At 35.3% G+C, this 21,537-nt stretch overlaps 1 protein-coding gene across 4 annotated transcripts in view; it reads right to left on the bottom strand.

Moving 5' to 3' along the window:
* MACC1 (MET transcriptional regulator MACC1) overlaps positions 1 to 21,537 on the bottom strand; it is a 538,854-nt gene that overhangs the window by 8,317 nt on the left and 509,000 nt on the right. For 2 of the 4 annotated variants that reach the window (XR_008296807.1, XR_008296808.1), the window contains exon 5: positions 6,286 to 6,361. The exons of 1 other annotated variant lie outside the window; for it this stretch is intronic. Coding sequence is in view for 1 of the 3 variants with exons in the window: in XM_053218329.1 (XP_053074304.1) it covers positions 6,320 to 6,361 (42 nt within the window). In the remaining 2 variants the exon portion in view is untranslated. Of the gene's footprint in view, positions 1 to 498; positions 6,362 to 21,537 lie in introns of those variants that run through there. One more of the 4 variants, XM_053218329.1, reaches the window with a different exon arrangement.

Below are 21,537 nucleotides of genomic sequence, written 5' to 3'. Positions count from 1 at the left end.
AGGGGCGGCAGGAGGGGGGGGGAGTGTTGGATTCTAAAGAAAAGGTTTTGTTTTTTTTTCCCCAAAGAACTGTTTAAGACATTATTTTAAATTATTTTATACATTCTGGTCTGATCAAAGGCATTTCTTAAGTTTGTCTGCATTTCACATAGGACACTCCTAAATCATGAATCTTTAGGTTTGCCTTTGTTTTATGTAGTAAGAAACATAGTGTAAAGAGAACTGAAAAGCTGTAACTACATAACAAAGCTTTTCCCCTTGTTAAACTTCCATTAATTCATCATTAATCCAGTTACAATGGTATATGCAGAATATGTACATTAAAAATACCAGGGAGGTGCCTGGGTGTCTCAGTTGCTTGAGCATTCGACTTCAACCCAGGTCATGATCTCATGGGTATGTGAGATAAAACCCCACATTGGGATCTCTGCTGTCAGCCCAGAGCCACCTTTGATTCCTTGGTCCCCGCCCCCACTCTCTGCCCCTCCCCCACTCGCTTAAGTTCTCTCTCAAAAATGAATAAAACACTAAAAAAAAAAAAAGAGGAAATAAGCTAAATGTAACCATTTTTAGAATCCTTAGGATTTGGCTTTCCTTTTTAAATTTTTTTCAATTTTCTGTAAAGATCAGTAGTATTTTAAAAAATCAAGTTAATTTAGACTTTCAGCTGAACACAAACATTTATAAATGTATTTTTCAGAAAACAAAAGTGCCCTTATCTTTGCAAAATCACATTTCAGCTTGGCTGTCTCATCAACATGGTTTCTATGAAGAGTATGCTGGGAAGTGAGAGCAAGGAGAGCCAGCTAATATTTAGAGTGCATTGATTGATGTTTTACCAGTGAAAGAGTGTAATGTAGTTACTTCTTACTAATAAAGCAGGCATCTTTAGGACCATCAGACTCTCAAAGTACTCCATGGACAAATTACCCAGGAATTTTAAAAGGCCTTCTTAAGAAAATGAAAGAATTGTCATGAGTAGCTCCAATAGCACAATCAGTTAGCATGTGGTATTTAAACAATTTCCATGAGACCAGTCATACATGTTTCTCTCTCTCATAAAAATGAATGTGCTTCTAAATATTTTGAGGAATAAAGAAACAATGAAAAATATTAGAAACACCCATAAAAGGCCTGCCAGAAGTTCAGACACCTAAATACACAATCAAATCTGGGCACCTGGGTGGCTCATTCGGTTAAGTGTCCAACTCTTGGTTTTGGCTCAAGTCATGATCTCACCTTTCATGGGTTCAAGGTCTTCATCAGGCTCTGCTGACAGCATGGAGCCTGCTCTGGATACTCTGTTTCCCTCTCTCTCTGCCCCACCCCCTCTCGTGTGTACTCTCTCTCTTCTTCTCTCAAAAATAAACATTTAAAAATAATAAATAAATACACAACTAAATCAAATTAAAAAACATAATTGACAGAATTTTCTATCTTCTTTTTTCTAGTTCTTAAGCCCAAAGCTTTCAGCCATTTAGTATACTAAATACTAACAAAATAATACCTCATTTTAAGAGAGGTTGCATATTTTCATACTCTGGGAAGAAATGTCATTTAATAAACCGCTTAATGAGTTGCAGTTTGATGGTCCTTTGGTAGTAATAAGAGTACACCCAGCAGTAAATCAATGAGAAAACATCAAGATCACCAGAGCAGGCTACCTACAAATCCTAAATCTCCTAGAGTAATCAGTAAATTCACTGCATTCAGAAAATGAAGCAATTATATGATAACGAAAGCTATAGAAAATGTGATTATATTTGGCTTGTATATTATTCTACTCAGAATGCTATAACAAAATACAGAATGCTATAACAAAATATTTCTGTTCTGTTAAAAGAACAGAAATTTGTTTTTTTTCCTAATTCTGGAGGCTGGAACTCTGAGGTCAGGGTGCAGCATGGTTGGGTTCTAGTGAGAGCTCTCTTCCTGGTTTGCAGATGGTCCTTCTAGCTGTGTGCTCTCATGGCGTCTCCTGTGCATGCACTTTGAGAGACAGAGTGACCTGTCTCTCTTCCTTTTCCTATAAGGCCATCAGTCCTATTGGTTTAGGGCCCTACCCTTAAGACCACATTTAACTTTAATTACCTTCAAAGACCCTTTCTCCAAATACAGTAACATTGGGGCTTAAGGCGTCAATATATGAATTGTAGGATAGAGGGCAAAATTTAGTCCATAGCAGCTTGTTTGGGGTGTGTGTGTGTGTGTATGTGTGTTTACGTGTTGGGTAGGAGATTTGAGAAAGTGCTTAAAGACCTAATATTTCTAGAATATTTATAGTAGAATTTTATAGAAGAAGCAAAAATGTTAAGATTTTACTAAGATGTTTACAATACCAATTGGTAAGTTTTGCTGTCAATTAGTAGACTAATATAACTCTGTAACTCATGATATTAATAGTATGGTTTGAGCCATCTGCATGTGGTCAAAGAGCAAACTTGGGTCTTTTTTCTTAAAGTTTCTTTCTTCTCACAGAAATTCTCTCCACCCCTGAACTTAAGTTTCCTAAAAACTTTAAGAATGTTTAAGACTTTTCCTTCACCATACACTTCAATGGAAAAGAATAAATGGATAAAAATATGAATGAGTGGATCTATCGATTCAGTACAATCCCAATCAAAATCCCAGAAGCCATTTTCCTTTTTTTTTAGAAATTGACAAGCCAATGCTAAAATTTACATATATATGAAAGGACCTCAAATAGTCAAAACAACTTTGTAAAATAATAGACTTGAGGAGGTACAATATCTGATTTCAAGAATAACTGAAGCTACAGTAATTAAGACAATGTCATATTAGTATAAAAATAGACAAATAGATCAATGGAATAGAATAAAAAATCCAGAAATCGATCTACACATACATAGTCATTTGACTTTTGACAAGGAAGCCAAGGCAATTCAGTAGGGAAAAGGATCTTAGACATTGGTGGCAGTACAGCCTGATTCTGCCTCACCAGAAACAAAAATTAATCAATATTTTATTATAGGCCCTAAATGACACTACATCAAGAAAAAAAAAACAACATTTGTTCTTCAAAATACACTATTACCAAAATGAAAAAGCAAGCTAAAGGAAATATTTACAAAACTGATTTTTAACTAAGAGCTTGTATTCAAAACAGAGAAATAAATTTCAATTGTCAATAATATGAAAATAAACAAACCAATTCCAAAAGGGCAAAATATTTGATTAGACATTTCAGCAAAGCAGATGTAAAGATGGCAAGTAAACAACATGAAGAGATGCCGTTAAGAAAACCAAAAACCTCAATACCATATCAGTACATACTCACCAGAAAGGCTAAAATGAAAAACTGATCATATCAAGTGTTGGTGAGGATATGGAACATCTGGAAGTCTATATTCTACCAGTGGGAATATAATTTGGTATATTCACTTTAGAAAACAGTTTGACAGTCTCCTAAAAAGTTAAACTTATACTGACTATGTAATGTAGCCATATCACTCCTAGATATTGACAAGAGAGAAATTAAAATATCTTTCTAGACAAAACCTTGTACACAAATGTTCAAGAAGACTTCACTTGTAATTCCTCAAAACTAAAAACAATCTACTGTACATCAACAGGTGAACAGATAAACAAGTTGTGGTGTACCCATACAATAAAAAGGAACAAACTATTAATGCACAAAACAAAATGAAAGAATCTCAAAATAGTTATGCTGACTGAAATAAGCCAGACCCCACCTCAAAAAGAGAGGATATGTATATATGATTCCATTTATATAAAATTCTAGAAGATGCAAACTAATCTACAGTGACAGAAAGCAGGCCAGTGGTTGCTTGGAGAGGGAGAATCACAAAGGTCAGGAGGAAAATTTGGAGAATGGTGGCTATATTCATTATCTTGATTGTGTTTGATACATATGTCAAAAGTCGTCAAAAATACATGTTGAATATGTGCAGTTTAATAGATGTCAATTATATCTCAATGACGCTGTAAACAAACAAGCAAAAGCAAATTACAGAGATAGAAGTCAGGATAATTGTTACCCTTGGTAAGTGTGTGTAGTCACTGGAAGAAGAAGCTTCTGGGGTTCCAGTAATGCTCTGTGTTTTTATCTAGATGCTGATGGCACACGTGTTCACTTTCTGAAATTTAGCTGACACATATGATATGTATCCTTTGCTAAATGTATGTTTTTCTTCTTTAAACATTTTACATTAAAATAAATATGAAAAGAAAGTTCTGCCTTCTCAGTGTAGACAGGACCCACATGAAATATACCAAGTATATTTTTATACTTTTAAAAAGACAAGATGAATTGCAGATGAGAGCAGAAGTAAAGATAAATGTAAACTACAGTCCACTAATATTTAAATCATGTTTTACTGAAACATAGCAAAGAAATTTGTCTCAAACTCCTGACTTATAGGAAAATTCATCTCATTTTATCACTGAATCTTTTTCAGAAACGTTTTTTTTCCTTATATTCCTTCCCCCAAGATTATTTTTCAAGGTAGATTTTTCAGAAGGATTTTTCACGAGCATGGTAAAGAACCATAAGATGAAAATGTTCCACAGGCAAAAGCATTTGGGTATATCATGCTACACCAGGCTAAACTGTTTTCTTTCCTGCAGGATTTATAGGTAAGCTTTTAGCATATTAAAATGTGCCATGAATCCCATACAAGGTATATGTGATACTTTGCAAATTCATATGTCCACAGAATGCCCTTTTTTAAACATCTTTCTAAAGGACTAATATTTCAAGGAATATACAATGCAGTTCTAGAAATGCAACACCAACTGTGGTTGTTGACTACTGTAGTTAAACTGTGTGTTGCCAAATTAGACCATCTGTGTTTGAATCCTGCTACTTTTTCTCTTGTGTGACCTCGAAAGCTGAAATTTATCTCTCAAAATAAGGTGATAAAAGAAATATGGTCATTTTGGGGATAAAATGGCTAAAGATATGCAAAGCATGTAGAACAATGCCTGATGCATAGTAAGCGTTCAAAAGAGCTAACTAGTAATATTATTAAGAAACATTGCCTAGGTCAGAATCACAAGGTAGAGATCACGTTCCCGTATTGGTCTTGCTGAAATTTAGGGCCAATCTTACTACTCATCAACCCATCAAAATCTGGCAATAGAATTACATGAGATATAAAGGTTTTCCCCTAAAAACAACAAAATGGATAATATGTGAGGCGAAAGATGTGTTAACGAACTTCTTGTGGCAATAATTTCTCAATATATATATGTATGAGATCACCACACTGTACATCTTAAACTTATACAATGTTATGCATTAATTATATCTCAATAAAACTGCAAGAGAAACAGAACAATTCCGGTCTCTTAAGCAGTCATCACAGAAACTGAGTGACTTAATATATATAAAGTGTCCAGTCTTAAACCTTTACAGGATGAAAGAATTACATGAGAATTTATAATCATAACCAGCATGCATGGTTAGATTATAAATTCCTTGAGGGCAGAGACCACATCTGACCATCATCCTCCTTTTTGAAGACTAGAGTTGAGCTAATTCAGTCTACACACTTTAGGAACTGTGGGATTCAGCAGTCTTATTAGCATGCGGGAATCAGACACTTTGGTATAACTGTGAAAAGGATTTTGAGCCAAGATGGCCAGCTCCCTGGATCAGCAAGACAAAGATATGTCAGCAAAAGATGGTAGAAGACTGCCTTTAAGAGGGTTTTGTTTAGGTTATGTATATGGAGTCCTTAAATCAGGATTCCATTCATGAGGCCTTCACGTTAGAAGACAGCTGAAACCAAACAGGGTGAGGACACCAGGGACATTAAAATCATGTTAGCAAAACTGAGGATTGGAGTCAAATGTTTCCTCTGGTTATTACTTTCATGCCTGATTTTCCCGAGGCTGATGTGATAAGACAATAAGGGTTATATATTTATCCACCAAAGTGCCTTAGACATACTTGCTCACAGTAGGTGTTAATGAATATATTTTTTGAGCATACAGTGTCATCATAAAGCGTAGTGACAGTTGTAGAACTGACACTCCCACTCTCCAACTCCAGCTGTGGAGAAAGGAGAAAACATGCAAGGAAACAAGAAATGGTAAATGTGTAGAGCAGAAAGAAAGGAAGAATCTTCAAGCAGGCAAAGCAGAGTTAATTCACAAGAAATGCGCTTTATGTTGCAAAGGACTGAGGCACAAGAGAGAATAAATAGTATTCACCCTCCAGGACTTCTTCAAAGGTTAATTTGTGTGAGGAAAGTGCTCTGAAACCAATGGTATGAAAACCACTTAAATGCAAAGTCTCACCACAGCTGCTGGCTGCATTGTGCTGCTTCTATTTTTAGCTCACATTCATGCTGCTCCTGGTCAGAGGAAGGGATGTCTGTGGAGAGAGGAACAAATCGCTTGCAGCAAGACCAGCTTTGATGAGTAATTACTTGTGTTATAATGTGCAGTCAGGGCCGGCTCCATTCCACAGGATGAAAACTAAAACTCCCAGGAAGTAATCACGGGTAGGGTCCACGGTGGCTGCAATGGCTTCCAGCACTAATGATATCTGGCAGTGCTGCCAGGATGATCAAGAAGTAATTGATTTGTTGTGAACCCTACTAAAGGTTAGCACCAAGGCTGGTGTTATACAACGCAGTTACATTTTCAAAGCACCTTATAATCAGTAATTATTCTTTTCCCAATATTCCAAGGAAGTAAGTAAAAAATACTTTTCCTTGTAATTCTAACGTTATCTTTTTTTTTTAATGTTTATTTATTTATTTTGAGAGAGAGTGAGAGTGTGTGTGCATGAGCGGTGGAGGAGCAGAAGGAGAGGAGGAGAGAGAATCCCAAGCAGGCTCCACACTCCACACTAGCACAGAGCCAGACACGGAGCTCGATCTCATGACCTCGAGATCATGACCTGAGCCAAAATCAAGAGTTGGAGGCTTAACTGACTGAGCCACCTTGGAGCCCCATAATGTTATCTTTTTGACTTTATATTTCTAAGCCCTAGACTTTCTACTAAGTATGAAAACTCTTTCACAAATTTTATGTTTCAAGAGTGAGAAGAAGTAAAATTTTCCTGTTTTTATTTACTTAAAGCTGTTTTCTGATGCAGGCACAAAGTTTCTTTCTTTTTCTACTTTCCTACAACCCAGTGGTTCCATTACTTGACCAGCCCTAACTATATACTTTATATATTTATATAAATATACACACACATATGTGTTTATGCATATGTACATATAGTATGTATACATGTAGTATGCATGTAGTTATGCATATGTACGTATAGTATGTATACATGTATACACATATACCTATACACATATATGTGTGTATATATGTGTGTGTATATGTGTGTATATATGTGTATATATGTGTTATTATGCCATGATGCCATGTTGTTATGCCATCATTATTTCCATTATTATTAATGAATATTGTTATGCATTTATCTATAAAGAAAGCTATATATGTGTATAGGTATATGTGTATATATATGCATATACGCATATATATAGTGTATATATATATGCACATATGTATATGTTGCTGAGGTGTTGCTTGCCATTTATTTTTCTTTCTAATCTTTTCGTAATATGCATAATGTTGTAATCCATACCCCCATAGTATTACATTTAAGTATATCTCTGAACTTTCCTTAACATACATTCCAAACAGTGAAGTTATTGTGGCAAATACATAGACATTTTTATTTGTGATACATATTGTAAAATTTCTGTAAGATCATTCTCACTTAAATTTAATTCTATTCCCATGATATGTGATTAAAATAATTTCACTCTATTATTTGTCTTTATCTTTACTTATGATGAGAGAGGTTGATATAATAAGGATTTAAATATTTTTTATATAATGAATTCTATAAATCTTTTTCAGAATAATTTCTTTTTGTGCTTTGATTATTCTCTTTTCTAATTCTCTACCTTGGGCCTAAAAAAAGGGGTGCTATACAACCAAACCTAAAACGAGTACCAATGTTTTTGGGACCGTGCACAAGCAGGGACTGTTAGCTAAAGCTTGAAGTACAATGAATAAATTATTATTCAATGTTGGAAAAAAGAGGACCCAAGTTATTTTGGCAGGACAAAATCAACACATGAAGTTTACAAAGAATAACATTAGTAAGAAGCACTGTGGGCCTGAACTGCTCAGAATTAAAACACATCCTGAAGAGCACAACCTTATAGGGTAAGAAATCGCTACCCTACCTAGCTACAAAACATATACCCTTTCTTATGGAAAAAGAAGAATGACTCAGACAGTGAAATGTCAAGAGCATAGCAAAAAGCTTTGGAGAATCATGACCGTGTAGGAGGACTGGCCCCTAACAAAGGGCCTGACAACATGTACCTACCTGTACTTCGGAATTATTATGGCACAGTGGCTGCTACGCATGCATTTATCTATAAAGAGATGTAGACAGATACATACATACACAGGATCCACAATAATATCTGAAGTTATGACTATTTCCATAATAATATTAGCAAATCAGGTAATTAGAATAGGCAAATTAACCTCTCTTAACTCCATTTAACTCATCTGTAAAGTGAGACTTTGGATTTAGTGATAAGCAAGCACTATCTCATCATACACAGGCTACAAATGCCCTGTTCAACTTAATAATATGACCTGGAATCTCATTTCAGGATAGGAAATTAGAAAGCTACCTCCTTGTGGCCACTTCTCAAAAAGGGCCTAGAAATTAACATTTGGTGACTAAAGCATGACAAATTCGCACTCTTCTACTCAGTAGATTACCCTTAGCATAAGAAATCCCCTACTGCTACCATGCTGCCACGAAGGCACTCAACAAAAGAAGTCAGTTTGGGAAAGCTCTTGTAATTAAAAAAAAAAGCTACGAATTTAATTCACCATGGTCTAGACAATTTCCAAGTTTCCTTCTGTTCTCCTATAGAATGGAAATTCATGACACTTCTATATCCCTTTTCCTCTCCCTTGTCTCTGGCAGGTGTCACTAACTGACCATGGTACCATTTTTTCTCCTACTCCAGATACAGCCGCATGATCTTTTTCAACACAGCATGCCAGGCAATTTTTGCCTGCCAATCTGAGTTGTCATACAGATTGACATTTATTTACCATTGTTTTTCTGTGATGTGTAATGTTCTCTGATCTCTGAGATCTACATAAGTTAATACCCCAGATAAGGGATAAGCTATGGATAAACTCTGAAATCTCACCTCCATTACTGTGAAAGACAATAAAACATAGTTTTTGAGACCGTAGTCCCTGGAGCAAACTGGTTGTTTTTATCATAATTCTGCTTCACAGTAGCTGTGTGACGTTGGGCAATTACTTAGCCTCTTTGTACCTCAGATTCCTCATCTGTAAATTAGAGATAATGACATTACCTCATAGATTAACTATAGTTATTAATTGAGAAAATATATAATGAAGATTAACAAAATATTTGTAAATTACTTAATGACGGGTGCCAAATCATGCACCAATATGTTACCTGTTATTATGCCATTATTATTTTCATCATTGTTGTCATTATTACTCCTAGTCCCATAAGTATGGCGAATTACATAACCTTATCGTATGTGGGTTAGATGATATTTGTGAAGCATGCATGTGGGCATTTAACTAAGTGTACATATGCAATTTAACACTTGACACACCAGAGTTTTGAAACAATTTTTATTGAAATAGAAAAATTTAGAAATTAGAAAATTAGAAAAATATAAAGTATACTACATATTTTGCTATCTTGTGAACAGGGTGTGCCAAACATTATTTCAACTTTTCTTTATATAGCAAAGTCAACAATTACAGCTCTAATTGTAAAGCATTTTAATGAATATTTATCTTGCCTTTTCACTAAACGATCCAGAGGACAGAGCAGTATTTCTTTTTCTCTGTGCTTTTGGTGTTGACTCAGTGCATCAAGGACTGGCAAGGTGTGTGGAACTATTTATTCAGTTCTATAGCCCCGTGCCATTTTTTCTCATCTCCTTCTTCTAACCAGCTTTCTTATTATCACTGGTTCTCTCCCTGTCTTTAATCTCTCTTGATTCTAATTTTCTGTCTACTTAACTTTTCTGAACTCTTGTTCTACTGGCTCACATTTCTTGACATTCGCTAGAGTGAAGTTCAGCACTGCTACTTCCCTTCAGGTTAGACTAATAAATCAGACAATGGGAGTTACTGTAGTTTGTCTATTTTCCACTCTCTTCAAAGATTGATGAATCTTTACTTGTGTACCTTGATTCATTCCAAATTGTTGCTTTTGCCAAAAATGTCATGTCCCAGCAAATCAGCCATGCTGTTCATAATACGTAACTTATAACTGAAGAATAAACTTAGGTTAAGGCTTAAGAAAATACAGTGCTGTTTACTACAAAAAGAAATTTATGAAAGGAATTTCCACTTTGGATTTTATTCAGAAGTATTTAACATGGAAATGCCAAAGTAAGCCCCTCTTTCAATGGCATAGTAAGTACTCTTAGGAAAAGACAACACTACTATCACACTGTTGTAGTATAGTAGTTCTCAAAGTGTGTTCCTAGGGTCCTACAGAAGTGTAAATTCCCAGGCCCCACCCCAATTTTCAGAAGTTCTGGTGGTAAGGCCCAGTAATCTCTGTTTTGACAAGCTTTTTAGATGACGTTGATCCACACTTAAGTTTAAGAATTATTCTGATGTATGAGCAAATTTTTTAATTAGGGCCCTACTTGTATCTTACCATCAAGTTTAATTATTTCCTTGCCTGTACTATGATTTATTATAGGTTATAACATTTATCATTTCTAAGAACGTAAGTTTTGGGGTCCTTTTATTCCACTGCTTTACTCTTCTCAAAGATCCAGGTTCACCTGATAATGTCACAGAATCAAGACATAATGAATGAATTTTCCTAGTTCTTTATAGAACTAGAGCAAACACTTGAGAACTATTAATAACAAGGATTAAAAGTAGAGTTCTGAATAAATAACGTACTGATGAGTCTTCTAAGTATAATTACTTTTCTTTATATGTGGTTTGGAGAAGTCATTTGGGATGATATGATTAACTTTTTACTTTTTTTTTAACGTTTGTTTATTTTTGAGAGAAAGGGTAGACAGAGCGTGAATGGTGGAAAGGCAGACAAAGAGGGAAACAGAACCTGAAGCAGGCTCCAGGCTGTCAGCACAGCACCTGATGCAGAGCTCGAACACAAAAACTGTGAGATCATGACCCGAGCCGAAGTCGGACACTTAACCAACTGAGCCACCCAGGCGTCCCTGATATGATTAACTTTTTAATCTGCTGTTTGCATCGTTGGAGAGTTGAAGCAGAGATGTCATTGTAGCTACAGCTTGTCACCTACATAGGTCTTTTCTACAAGCTGTGTCACCTTAGTAGGGCACCCAAGTTCTAATTCCCAGCTTTGCAGTATAAGAAATAGGAATTTGTCTGTGTACCTTGAGTTTTCAGTCTCTTGAAGGCTGGTTTACTGTTCATGAGAACTCACAATAAATAGAATGGCAAATTAGTAATTGATAATAGAAGTGATTTCTGTATTCAATCACAATATTCAAGTCTGCCCTTCCTTAGTATGTAAGGTGGCTAGTAACAAATAGTCTCAGTTTTCAGTTTAGCTGGAATGTGTTTATTTTGCTTTTATTTATTTTTTGAAGTTTATTTATTTTGAGGGAGAGAGAACAAGTCGAGAAGGGACAGAGAGAGATGGGGAGAGGATCCGAAGGAGGCTCCGTGATGACAGCCGAGAGACCAATACAGGGCTTGAACCCACAGCTGTGAGATCATGACCTGAGTCTAAGTCCGACGTTTAACTGACTGAGCCCCATTTTGCTTTCATATCTGATAGAGGGTTTTCTGGGTAAAATATCATTGCTTGAAAGGTTTTCCCCCCTTGGAGTAATGAACAAAATTTTATTTATTTATTTATTTATTTATTTATTTATTTATTTATTTATGTATTTATTTAGTCAGTCAGTCAGTCAGTCATATCTATTGTCACACCGAATTACTGAGAAAAAAACTTTCCCCCAAATAATTTCTAAGTAGTAATGTCAAAACAAGTTACATTCTTGTATTTATTTTTCTAAACAACATGTAATGATGTCATATATTAAGTGTAGTTACTGGTGTAGGGATTTTTTTTTTAGTTTTTAAAATTTTTATTTTATCTTATTTTAATTCCAATATAGTTAACATACAACATTATATTACTTTCAGGTGAACAATATAGTGATTCAACAGTTCCATACATCACCCAGTGCTCATCACAACAAACGCCCTCCTTAATCCTTATCACCTATTTCACCTATCCTCCACCCACCTCCCCTCTGGTAACCATCAGTTTGTTTTCCATAGTTAAGTGTCTGTTTCTTGGTGTGTTACTCTCTTTCTCTCTTTTTTTCCTTGGCTCATTTGTTTTGTTTCTAAAATTCCACATATGCGGGAAAGCGTATGGTATTTGTCTTTCTCTGACTTATTTCATTGCAAATGGCAAGATTTCATTCTTTTTATGGCTTAATTATATATATATATATATATATATATATATATGCATGCCACATTTTTATTTATTCACCTATTTATGAACATTTGAGCTGCTTCCATACTTTGGCTATTGTATATAATGCTGCACTAAACATAAAGGTGCATGTATCCCTTTGAATTACTGTTTTGAATTGAATAAACATAAAGGTGCATGTATCCCTTTGAATTACTGAATTAGTGTATGAATCCCTTTATATTACTGTGTGTGTGTATATATATATATATATATATATATATATATATATACACACACACACGCATCACATATTCTTAATCCATTCATCAGTTGATGGACATTTGGGCTCTTACCATGATTTGGTTATTGTTGATAGCACATGGGGGTGCATGTGCCCTTCAAGTCAGTATTTTTGTATCTTTGGATAAATTCCTAGTAGTGCAATTGCTGGGTCATAGGGTAGTTCTATTTTTAATTTTTTTCAGGAACATCATACTGTATTCCACAGTAGCTGCACCAGTTTGCATTCCCACAAACGGTACAAGAGGATTCCTTTTCTCCATATCCTCTCCAACACTTGTTGTTTTTGATTTGTTTTTGATTGTAGTCATTCTGACAGGGGTGAGGTGACCTGTCATTGTATTTTTTGATTTATATTTCCCTGATGATAAGTGAAATTGAGCATCTTTTCATGAGTCTGTTGACCATTTGGATGTCTTCTTTGGAGAAATGTCTGTTCATTTCTTCTGTCCATTTTCTAACTGGGTTATTTGTTTTCTGGGTTTTGAGTTGTTTAAGTTCTTTATATATTTTGGATACTAACCCTTTATTGAATATATCATTTGCAAATATCTTCTCCCACTCAGTAGGTTGCCTTTTAGTTTTGTTGATTGTTACAGAAATGTTTGAATTTTAACACATCTAATTTCTTACTAGAGAGCCACGTTCTACTGATAAGTTCACATAGCAACTTAAATCAAGACAAATGGTCTCATTTTCCTCAAAAACAAGAGAATTATTTCTAAGACTTTTTAGTTACTAAGTTGATTATTTATTGAACATTTACTGACTACTGAATATTTTTTCAATAAAATATCTTCAAATAAAAGCTATTCAGAGACACAAAGACAAGACCTCTGTCACCACAGAGATTACAAAGGCACAGGAGTTCCTTGGACATCTTACCATATTTCAGTTAGCTTTGTTCCAAGAGACCAACAGTATTTAAATATTTAGAGTTTGTGAGCTATTGTAGATAATAGACCTAGAATCTGTTTTGTATATCTGTGCATTTAGAATGCCAAGACAGACCAAAAATCATGTGGAAAATAGCAAGATTAGCAAGAAGAAAAAGTGTCAGGTAGGGTTTAGAATATGTAAAAAATATATCAATAAAAGGAAGGAAAATAATATATCACTGGGGAAGAAAATCTCAATAATCCTGGAGAGAAGAGAGACACATGATGCTCTTAAGTTTTATTGTTTTAATGCCACACAAAGAAAAAAAATTTGTCTCTTTTGTATTGGCTTGATTGGTAATTATATTTCTTTTAAGTATAGAAAAACAGGTTTCTCTATCCTCCTATAAGTAAATAATACTTTTGTTAGGCATTTAAGTATGTGACTTCATTGGATTTAGGGGAAAAAAAGACCACTAAATTAAACTTTGTCCAGATTATACCCCTGAATAAAAGTCCCAGTAGTAGTGAAGGAAAGAATACTATGATGGTTAAAGTGTTCTAAAGAAACAAAACCATAAGGATGATTGTGTCTTTGGACATTGCAAAATAAACACACAATTAGAGGACAGGCACAGAAACTATGGATTCAATTATTTTAATCTAATACCTTTACCATGGTGAAAAAAATAGGGAAAAAAATATTAAGAGAAGGGCAAGTTGGAACAGCTCAGAAAACATTTTGTGTTTTACCAAACTTGCTTGAATGTAAAACTTTCAAAATCTCGCTGTTTAGCTATCAGATGTCAGGTGGCAAATATTAACTCAATGAAACAGAGGCATCAGAAAAGTAACACTAAATAAGTACTTTCAGGGGTTGCCCCGTAAAGGGATAGCTTTACTATTTCTTTATATGGTAGGTGCATCTCATACACTCCAGTGATGGCTTCCAGTAACAACATTTTCTTCTCTACAAAGGTAGTGCAACACAAAGGGAGAAGTAGAATTACACTGGCAACAACACACAGGTACAAGGCAGTAACCACCCACTCTTCCCTGTGCATTTGCATTAAATATTAATTACGATTGCATCTATATTTTATTCAGCTTCACAAAAATCTACAGGAGCCTATTCTGAACTATGAGTTCAGAAGCTGAATTGTATTAAAAGAGAAGTGTTCTTACCAAGAGTATATGAGATGTACTGTAGTAGCAATAACTTAGACTTTGGAGTCAGATAGATTAGGTTATTGCAGTCTCCACTGATCACCTGGGTAACTTTGGAAAACTAACTTCAGAGCTTTGGCTGAAAAGTGAGGATTTTCCAATGTATCACTGATATGTTGAGACAATTTGTACACAGCGCCTAGTAAAATGTGTTTTGCATGATATTGCAAGGAAAATGATAGTTGTTATTATGATATGGAAAATTATTTTACTATTGTATCACAGGACATTGAGGAAATACTAAACCAATTAAAATATTTATGTAGCTGCAGCTGAAATAGTCACCTAGATTTAACTCCATAAAACTCTTGCTTTGAAATGGGGACAAAGAAGGAGCACGTATAATAGACAAGACTTTATTTATCTCCTTGGATTTTAGAATTAGAATACCTAAAAAATAACTGTGTCAATTTGATTCTTCTGAAGCAGTTCATGGAACTGAAAAGGACTTTCACAAAGTACTAGTATTCATTAGAAGTTAAAAGGTAAGGGAAATGAAGCATAATGCAGTTAAGATATTTAAATTATGGCTCTAGGTCCATCCATCTGTTTTTTAGCAATGACCTGAAATCACTAGTCTGATTTCCTAAGTGAGTTTTAGATTTCTCTATTTTTAGATACTTTATGAAACCAAGGCATTAGTATCGGGGCTTAAGCCCTAACTCTGCTCACATGCTAAATAATTCTAAGACATTGCGAAGTGTATTTAATCACTATGAATCTCATTTGCTCACTAAGTGAGTAATGGTAACTGCCTGCATTAGTGGTTGTGAAAATTAAATAAAATAATGTTTATAAAGTATCCAACTCATGTTGGAATGAGCACTGGGTGTTGTATGGAAACCAATTTGACAATGAATTATATTTAATATAGAAAAAGTATCCAACTCATAGTGGGAGTTCAGAAATGTGAGTTGTTCTTTCTTATATTTAATTGGGAGAAGAATATTTATAAGCTCAGGAGATATTTTAAATCTAAAGAATGAATATCTTATTTTTACTAAAATGGTTTCATTTGATTATATAGAAAATATAGTAAAGAAAGCAATTAATTTAATCATTTAAATACTACTACTTTTAAAAAAAATTTAAATGTTTATTTATTTTGGAGAGAGAGACAGTGTGTGTGGGAGAGTAGCAGAAAGAGAGGGAGACAGAGAATCCCAAGCAGGCTCCAAGCTGTCAGCTCAAAGCCAGATGCAGGGCTTGAACTCACAAACAGTGAGATCATGACCTGAGCAGAAATCAACAGAAAGATGCTTAACCAACTAAGCCACCCAGGTGCCCCATAAAATATTTCTTGAATAAACTCTTATTTATAGCAAAGAGAAAGATCACACATTGTTTTCAAATACAAGTGGAATATTTATAAAAATGTTGCTGATACTGGGTACAAACGAAGTCCAACCAATTCACAGCAATATACCTCCTACTCATCATGAGGAAGCAATGTAGATGCTCACTTGTCTTTAAACTACCAAAACAATAAATTTTCTCTTGTAAAACAAATGTCTTCTCTCAGCCCAAATGGAATTTATTATAAATCTAACTGCCAAAAAATATCTGAAAAACTTAGTATGTCCCTCATTCAAGAAAGAATTATTTAGTATCCACTGTTGGCTAGGCTCCTGTCTCAGACATGGAGAAAAGAAGGAGAAGGGGAAGGAGAAAAGGAAGAGGAAGGAGGAGGAGGAGGAGGAGGAGGAGGAGGAGGAGGAGGAGGAGGAAGGAGACAGAGGAGGAGAAAGAGGATCAGGAGGATAAGAAGAAGATTTGTCTAAAGTGACTGAAACTTAGTAAGGAAAATGACATAAAGACACATCACTAAGATCATGTTGTAAAGCTGTAAATGCTGTAAAGTTTATAAAGTCAGAAAACTACATTGAGTAAAGAAGTAGCCTTTGAGCTGGGGCTTAATTAATAGATAAAATTTAGCAGATACAGATGGGAGGGAGACAGAAGAATTTCCAAATGGAGAAACTGATGAAGGACAAATATATGAAATCAGGGAATTGTACAACACTTTTAGAGAAATAGTAAGTCATCCAGCCTGGTAGAAATAGAGGCTGTAAGTGGTAACAATACACTGAAGGCAAATTCTGGGAGCTTTAGAAGCCAAGCTAATGAATATATACCTTAATGGACAAGTGATGATGAACTGCAAAGGATTTAAGGAGAAAACGATACAAATCTAAATTGTACCTTAGAAACTTTTATTTTGCTGGAGCTATTTCTGTGCTCAGAACAAGACACATAGAGCTCATGGTACACAAATGGTCAAGTTTTTCTTGAAGAGAACAGTGAACATTGGGATGCCTGGATGGGCTGCGATAGCAGCACCTGAGCTTTCTTCAGGTTTGTGTAAGGGAACTGACCATGGTAGAGGTGGGCAGAGGTAACATCACTTATTGGTTGTGGGCAGAGGAAGTGATCCTCAAAGCACTCTCTAATCCCCAGGAGAAAAAGAGAGTGAAAAGACTGGTGTCTTACACAGGTCTTTTGTCTAAAACACATTCCCAGATTCTGATAAAGATAATTCATATTATGCATTTCTGCCCACATCTCTGTGGCAAAGAGAAAGAAAGTGCAGAGTCCCTTGCTGTTTTACTGATTTCCAACCCATTAGAAAAGCTAGAGTGTGGGAACTCTTAGCTTAAAAGTAAATAGCTCCTGGCTTCCATCATTGAAAATAAAGAAGTCTCTATTTTCACCTCTGAATGGGAGGTCACTAAGTGGGATGAATAATGTTCTGCAATTACTGAACATGCAGTGTACATGGAGTAATACATGTATGTGCAATTTGCACAACTCCTTAATTAGTTTTAAATATCAAGCTTATCCTAGCTGATATCTAAACTTTAAAACTACCCAATTCAAGCCAAGTATATGGTTCTGAATTTACTTTGCAAATAGTATGTTCTTCACGGTTGCTTATGCAGTCATATTCTGTTCTCAGTTGCTACATGGTTTGTCTTAGAATTCTGACCAGGTGATTCTGTTTAGCCACAAAGGTGAAATACAAATATCTGAGCTGATCTTGTTGAGATAATGATTCCAGATGATTATATTTATCTGACTTTAAAATATTGTTTAAAATCTGACTTTTTAAATATTGTTTCCAGGTTAATGGCAGATAAAATAAATATATGTAATTTAGCTTCCTCCAGAGAGGGGGGAAGCCCCCCACATTTGAGCTTTTGGAAAGGGATTTTGTGAGAAGATAAAAACTCACTAGGATGAAGTAAACAGCACATGGGCCTGTGGTGACCATGGCCACTTTGTATGACAGAGGCTGGGATGAGGACCAGTGGGATGTAAAATCCAGCCCTTCAACTCTGCCCTCACCAAATGAGATCTGTGTCCACTTGGAAGCAAACTTTTTCCTAGTTCATAAGGATAACTGGTTTACCATACCCAAGAAGGACAAAATTAAAGATGGCAGTAGGGAAAACAAGGCAGCAAAATAATTTGTATTTCAAGAGGCACAGGGGAAGAAGCTTTAAGTGGGAAAATGGGTAAAGACTGAAGGGACTGAATCAACACTTTTGAAAGGTTAGGTCCTTCTCTCACACCATGCCTTGGGGATATTGACCCCCACCCCCAGAAGAAATCTGGAGGTTTAGTCTTTGGCTTAGGTGAAAAAGAGAGTCTCCATATTGAGGACCACAGGAGGGTCCTGGAGCATACATTTCTGAAATAGGGCAATCAAGTGACCATTGGCATTCCAAACACTGAAGGCAGAACCCACCTTTAGCTTGTCTCCTTTAGTTGTCTACTAGAATTCTGGAATTCAGAAAGCTGAGCAACTTCATTTTGCCAAGATGTTGACCTGACCCACTCAGATAAACCCAAAGGGCAACCTAAATCATACAGGGATTCTAGACAATTTTTTTTGTTTCCCACTTTTATCCATGAACAGAATGCCAAGTCTTAACTGACACTTGAGAGAAAAGATGTCTTTAATGTGGAAGGGAATGACAGAAGCAATAAAAAAGAGGAAAAATGGGAATGAGAAACAGATTATGCAGGGACAAGAAGACATTGACATGATGAATATATGCAGAGATAGGAGAATGTATTGCTTAAAGTGCCTTAGATTACTTAAATAAAATAGCCACAAATTCCTAGAAATTAAAAACTCATGACAGAAGAAATGAAAAAAAATCAATAGAAGGTAGATGTTTAGAAGATAAAATTGAGGGAATTGTCCCAGAAAGTAAGCCCAAATGATGAAGAAATGATAAAGAAGAAAAAAACTAAGAAAATCAGAAGATAGGCAGTCCAATAGCCTCTTCATATTCTCTATCCTATTTCTGTAGCTCCTTTACTGATAACACGAAATGACATACATTCAAGAATCCTCAAAAAATATATGTTGTTTTGAATAGCAATAATAAAAATTTGGGAGGCCATCAGTCCAATGAGTTATTCATTAGGGCCAATGCTATTCTACATATACTCTAAATTATCACACACACACAACACCCACTTACAGGAACAAAAACATCCATTCTGCAAACCAGCACCTACTCACATACATGAGGCCCCTTCATACATTACTGGATTACCTGCTCCCAGAGAATGGGTCCCATCCCTCTGATTCTGTGCTGTGTCCCCACATATAAGTGTATATCTATTGGTATATAGTGAACATGAACAAACATTTTATTGAATAAATATTGAGTGCATTTCCATAAACTTTTATTTATGGAAGGGGTATGTTTTCTCTAATATATATGGAAATCATAGGTGACAACTTCAGCTTCTACAATTAATTAAATAATTATTGTTTCCTCAATTTAATGTCTCTGGTGAGAGCATGGCAATGTAGTCACAAAAATAAACAAAACACCAACCACTTTGCAGAGTATTTATTTATTTATTTATTTATTTTTAACATTTAAAAAAAATTCTAGTTAACATAAAATATAACACTGGTTTCAGGAGTAGAGTTTAGTGATTAATCACTTACATATTAATCACTGGGTTACATAAACCCAGTGTTCATCATAACAAGTGGCCACCTTAATACCCATCATCCATTTAGTCCATTCTCCACCTACCTCCCTCCATAACCCTCAGTTTGTTCTTTGTCATTAAGAGTCTCTTACAGCTTGCTTCCCTCTCCCTTTTTTTCCTTCCCCTATGTTCATCTGTATTGTTTCCTAAATTCCACATACGAGTGAAATCCTATAGTGATTGTCTTTCTCTGCCTGATTTACTTTGCCTAGCATAATACATTATAGTTCCATCCACGTTGATACAAATGGCAAGATTTCATTCTTTTTGATGGCTGAGTAATATTTCATTACACACACACACACACACACACACACACACACACACACACCACATTTTCTTTATCCATTCATCAGTCGATGGACATTTGGGCTTATCCGGAGTTTGGCTATTGTTGATAACGCTGCTATAAACATCGGGGTGCATGTACACCTTCAAAACTGTATTTTTGTATCTTTCAGGTAAATATCCAGTAATGCAATTGCTGGGTCATATGGTAGTTCTGTTTTTAACTTTTTGAGAAAAGTCCATACTGTTCTCCAGAGTGGCTTTACCAGTTTGCATTTGCACCACTATTCTGTATCCTTGTCAACACCTGTTGTTTCTTGTGTTGTTAATGTTATCAATTCTGACAGGTGTGAGGGGGTATCTCATTGTGGTTTTGATTTGTATTTCCCTGATGATGAGTGATGGTAAGCACCTTTTCACGTGTCTGTTAGCCATCTGAATGTCTTCTTTGGAAAAGTATCTATTCATGTTTTCTGCCCATTTCTTAACTGAATTATTTGATTTTGGGGTGTTCAATTTGATAAATTCTTTATAGATTTTGGATACTAACCCTTTATCAGATACATCATTTGCAAATATCTTCTCCCATTCTGTAGGCTGCATTTTAGTCTTGGTGATTGTTTTCTTCACTGTGCATAAGATTTTTATCTTGATGAAGTCCCAAGAGTTCAATTTTTGCTTTTGTTACTCTTGCCTGTGGTTACGTGTCTGGTAAGAATTTGCCATGGTCAAGGTCAAAGAGGTTGCTGCCTGTGCTCTCCTCCAGGATCTTGATGGTTTCATATCCTACATTTATGTCTTTCACCCATTTTGAATTTATTTTTGTGTATGGTATAAGAAAATAGTCCAGTTTCATTCTTCTGCATGTAGCTGTCCAGTTTTCCCAACACTATTTATTGAAGAGACTATCTTTTTTCCATTGAATATTTTTTCCTGCTTTGTTAAATATGAGTTGACCATAAAGTTGTGGGTCCATTTCTGGGTTTTCTATACTGCTCAATTGATCTATGTGTTTGTTTTTGTGCCAGTGCCATACTGTCTTGATGATTACAGCTTTATAATATAACTTGATGTCTGGAATTGTGATACCTCCAGCTTTGCTTTACTTTTTCAAGATCGCTTTGTCTATTCAGGGTCATTTTTGGTTCCATACAAGTTTTAGGATTGTTTTTTCTAGCTCTGTGAAATATTCTGCTGGTATTTTGATAGGGATTGCATTTAATATGTAGATTGCTTTGGGTAGTAGACATTTTAACAATGTTTGTTCTTCCAATCCATGAGCATGGAATGTTTTTCCATTTCTTTGTGTCCTCTTCAAATTCTTCCATAAGTCTT

This window comes from Acinonyx jubatus, chromosome A2 (genome assembly GCF_027475565.1).
Source record: "Acinonyx jubatus isolate Ajub_Pintada_27869175 chromosome A2, VMU_Ajub_asm_v1.0, whole genome shotgun sequence".
Lineage (NCBI taxonomy): Eukaryota > Metazoa > Chordata > Mammalia > Carnivora > Felidae > Acinonyx > Acinonyx jubatus.
The sequence above is the reverse complement of the archived record's forward strand: the minus strand, read 5'-3'. Positions and strand labels throughout refer to the sequence as shown.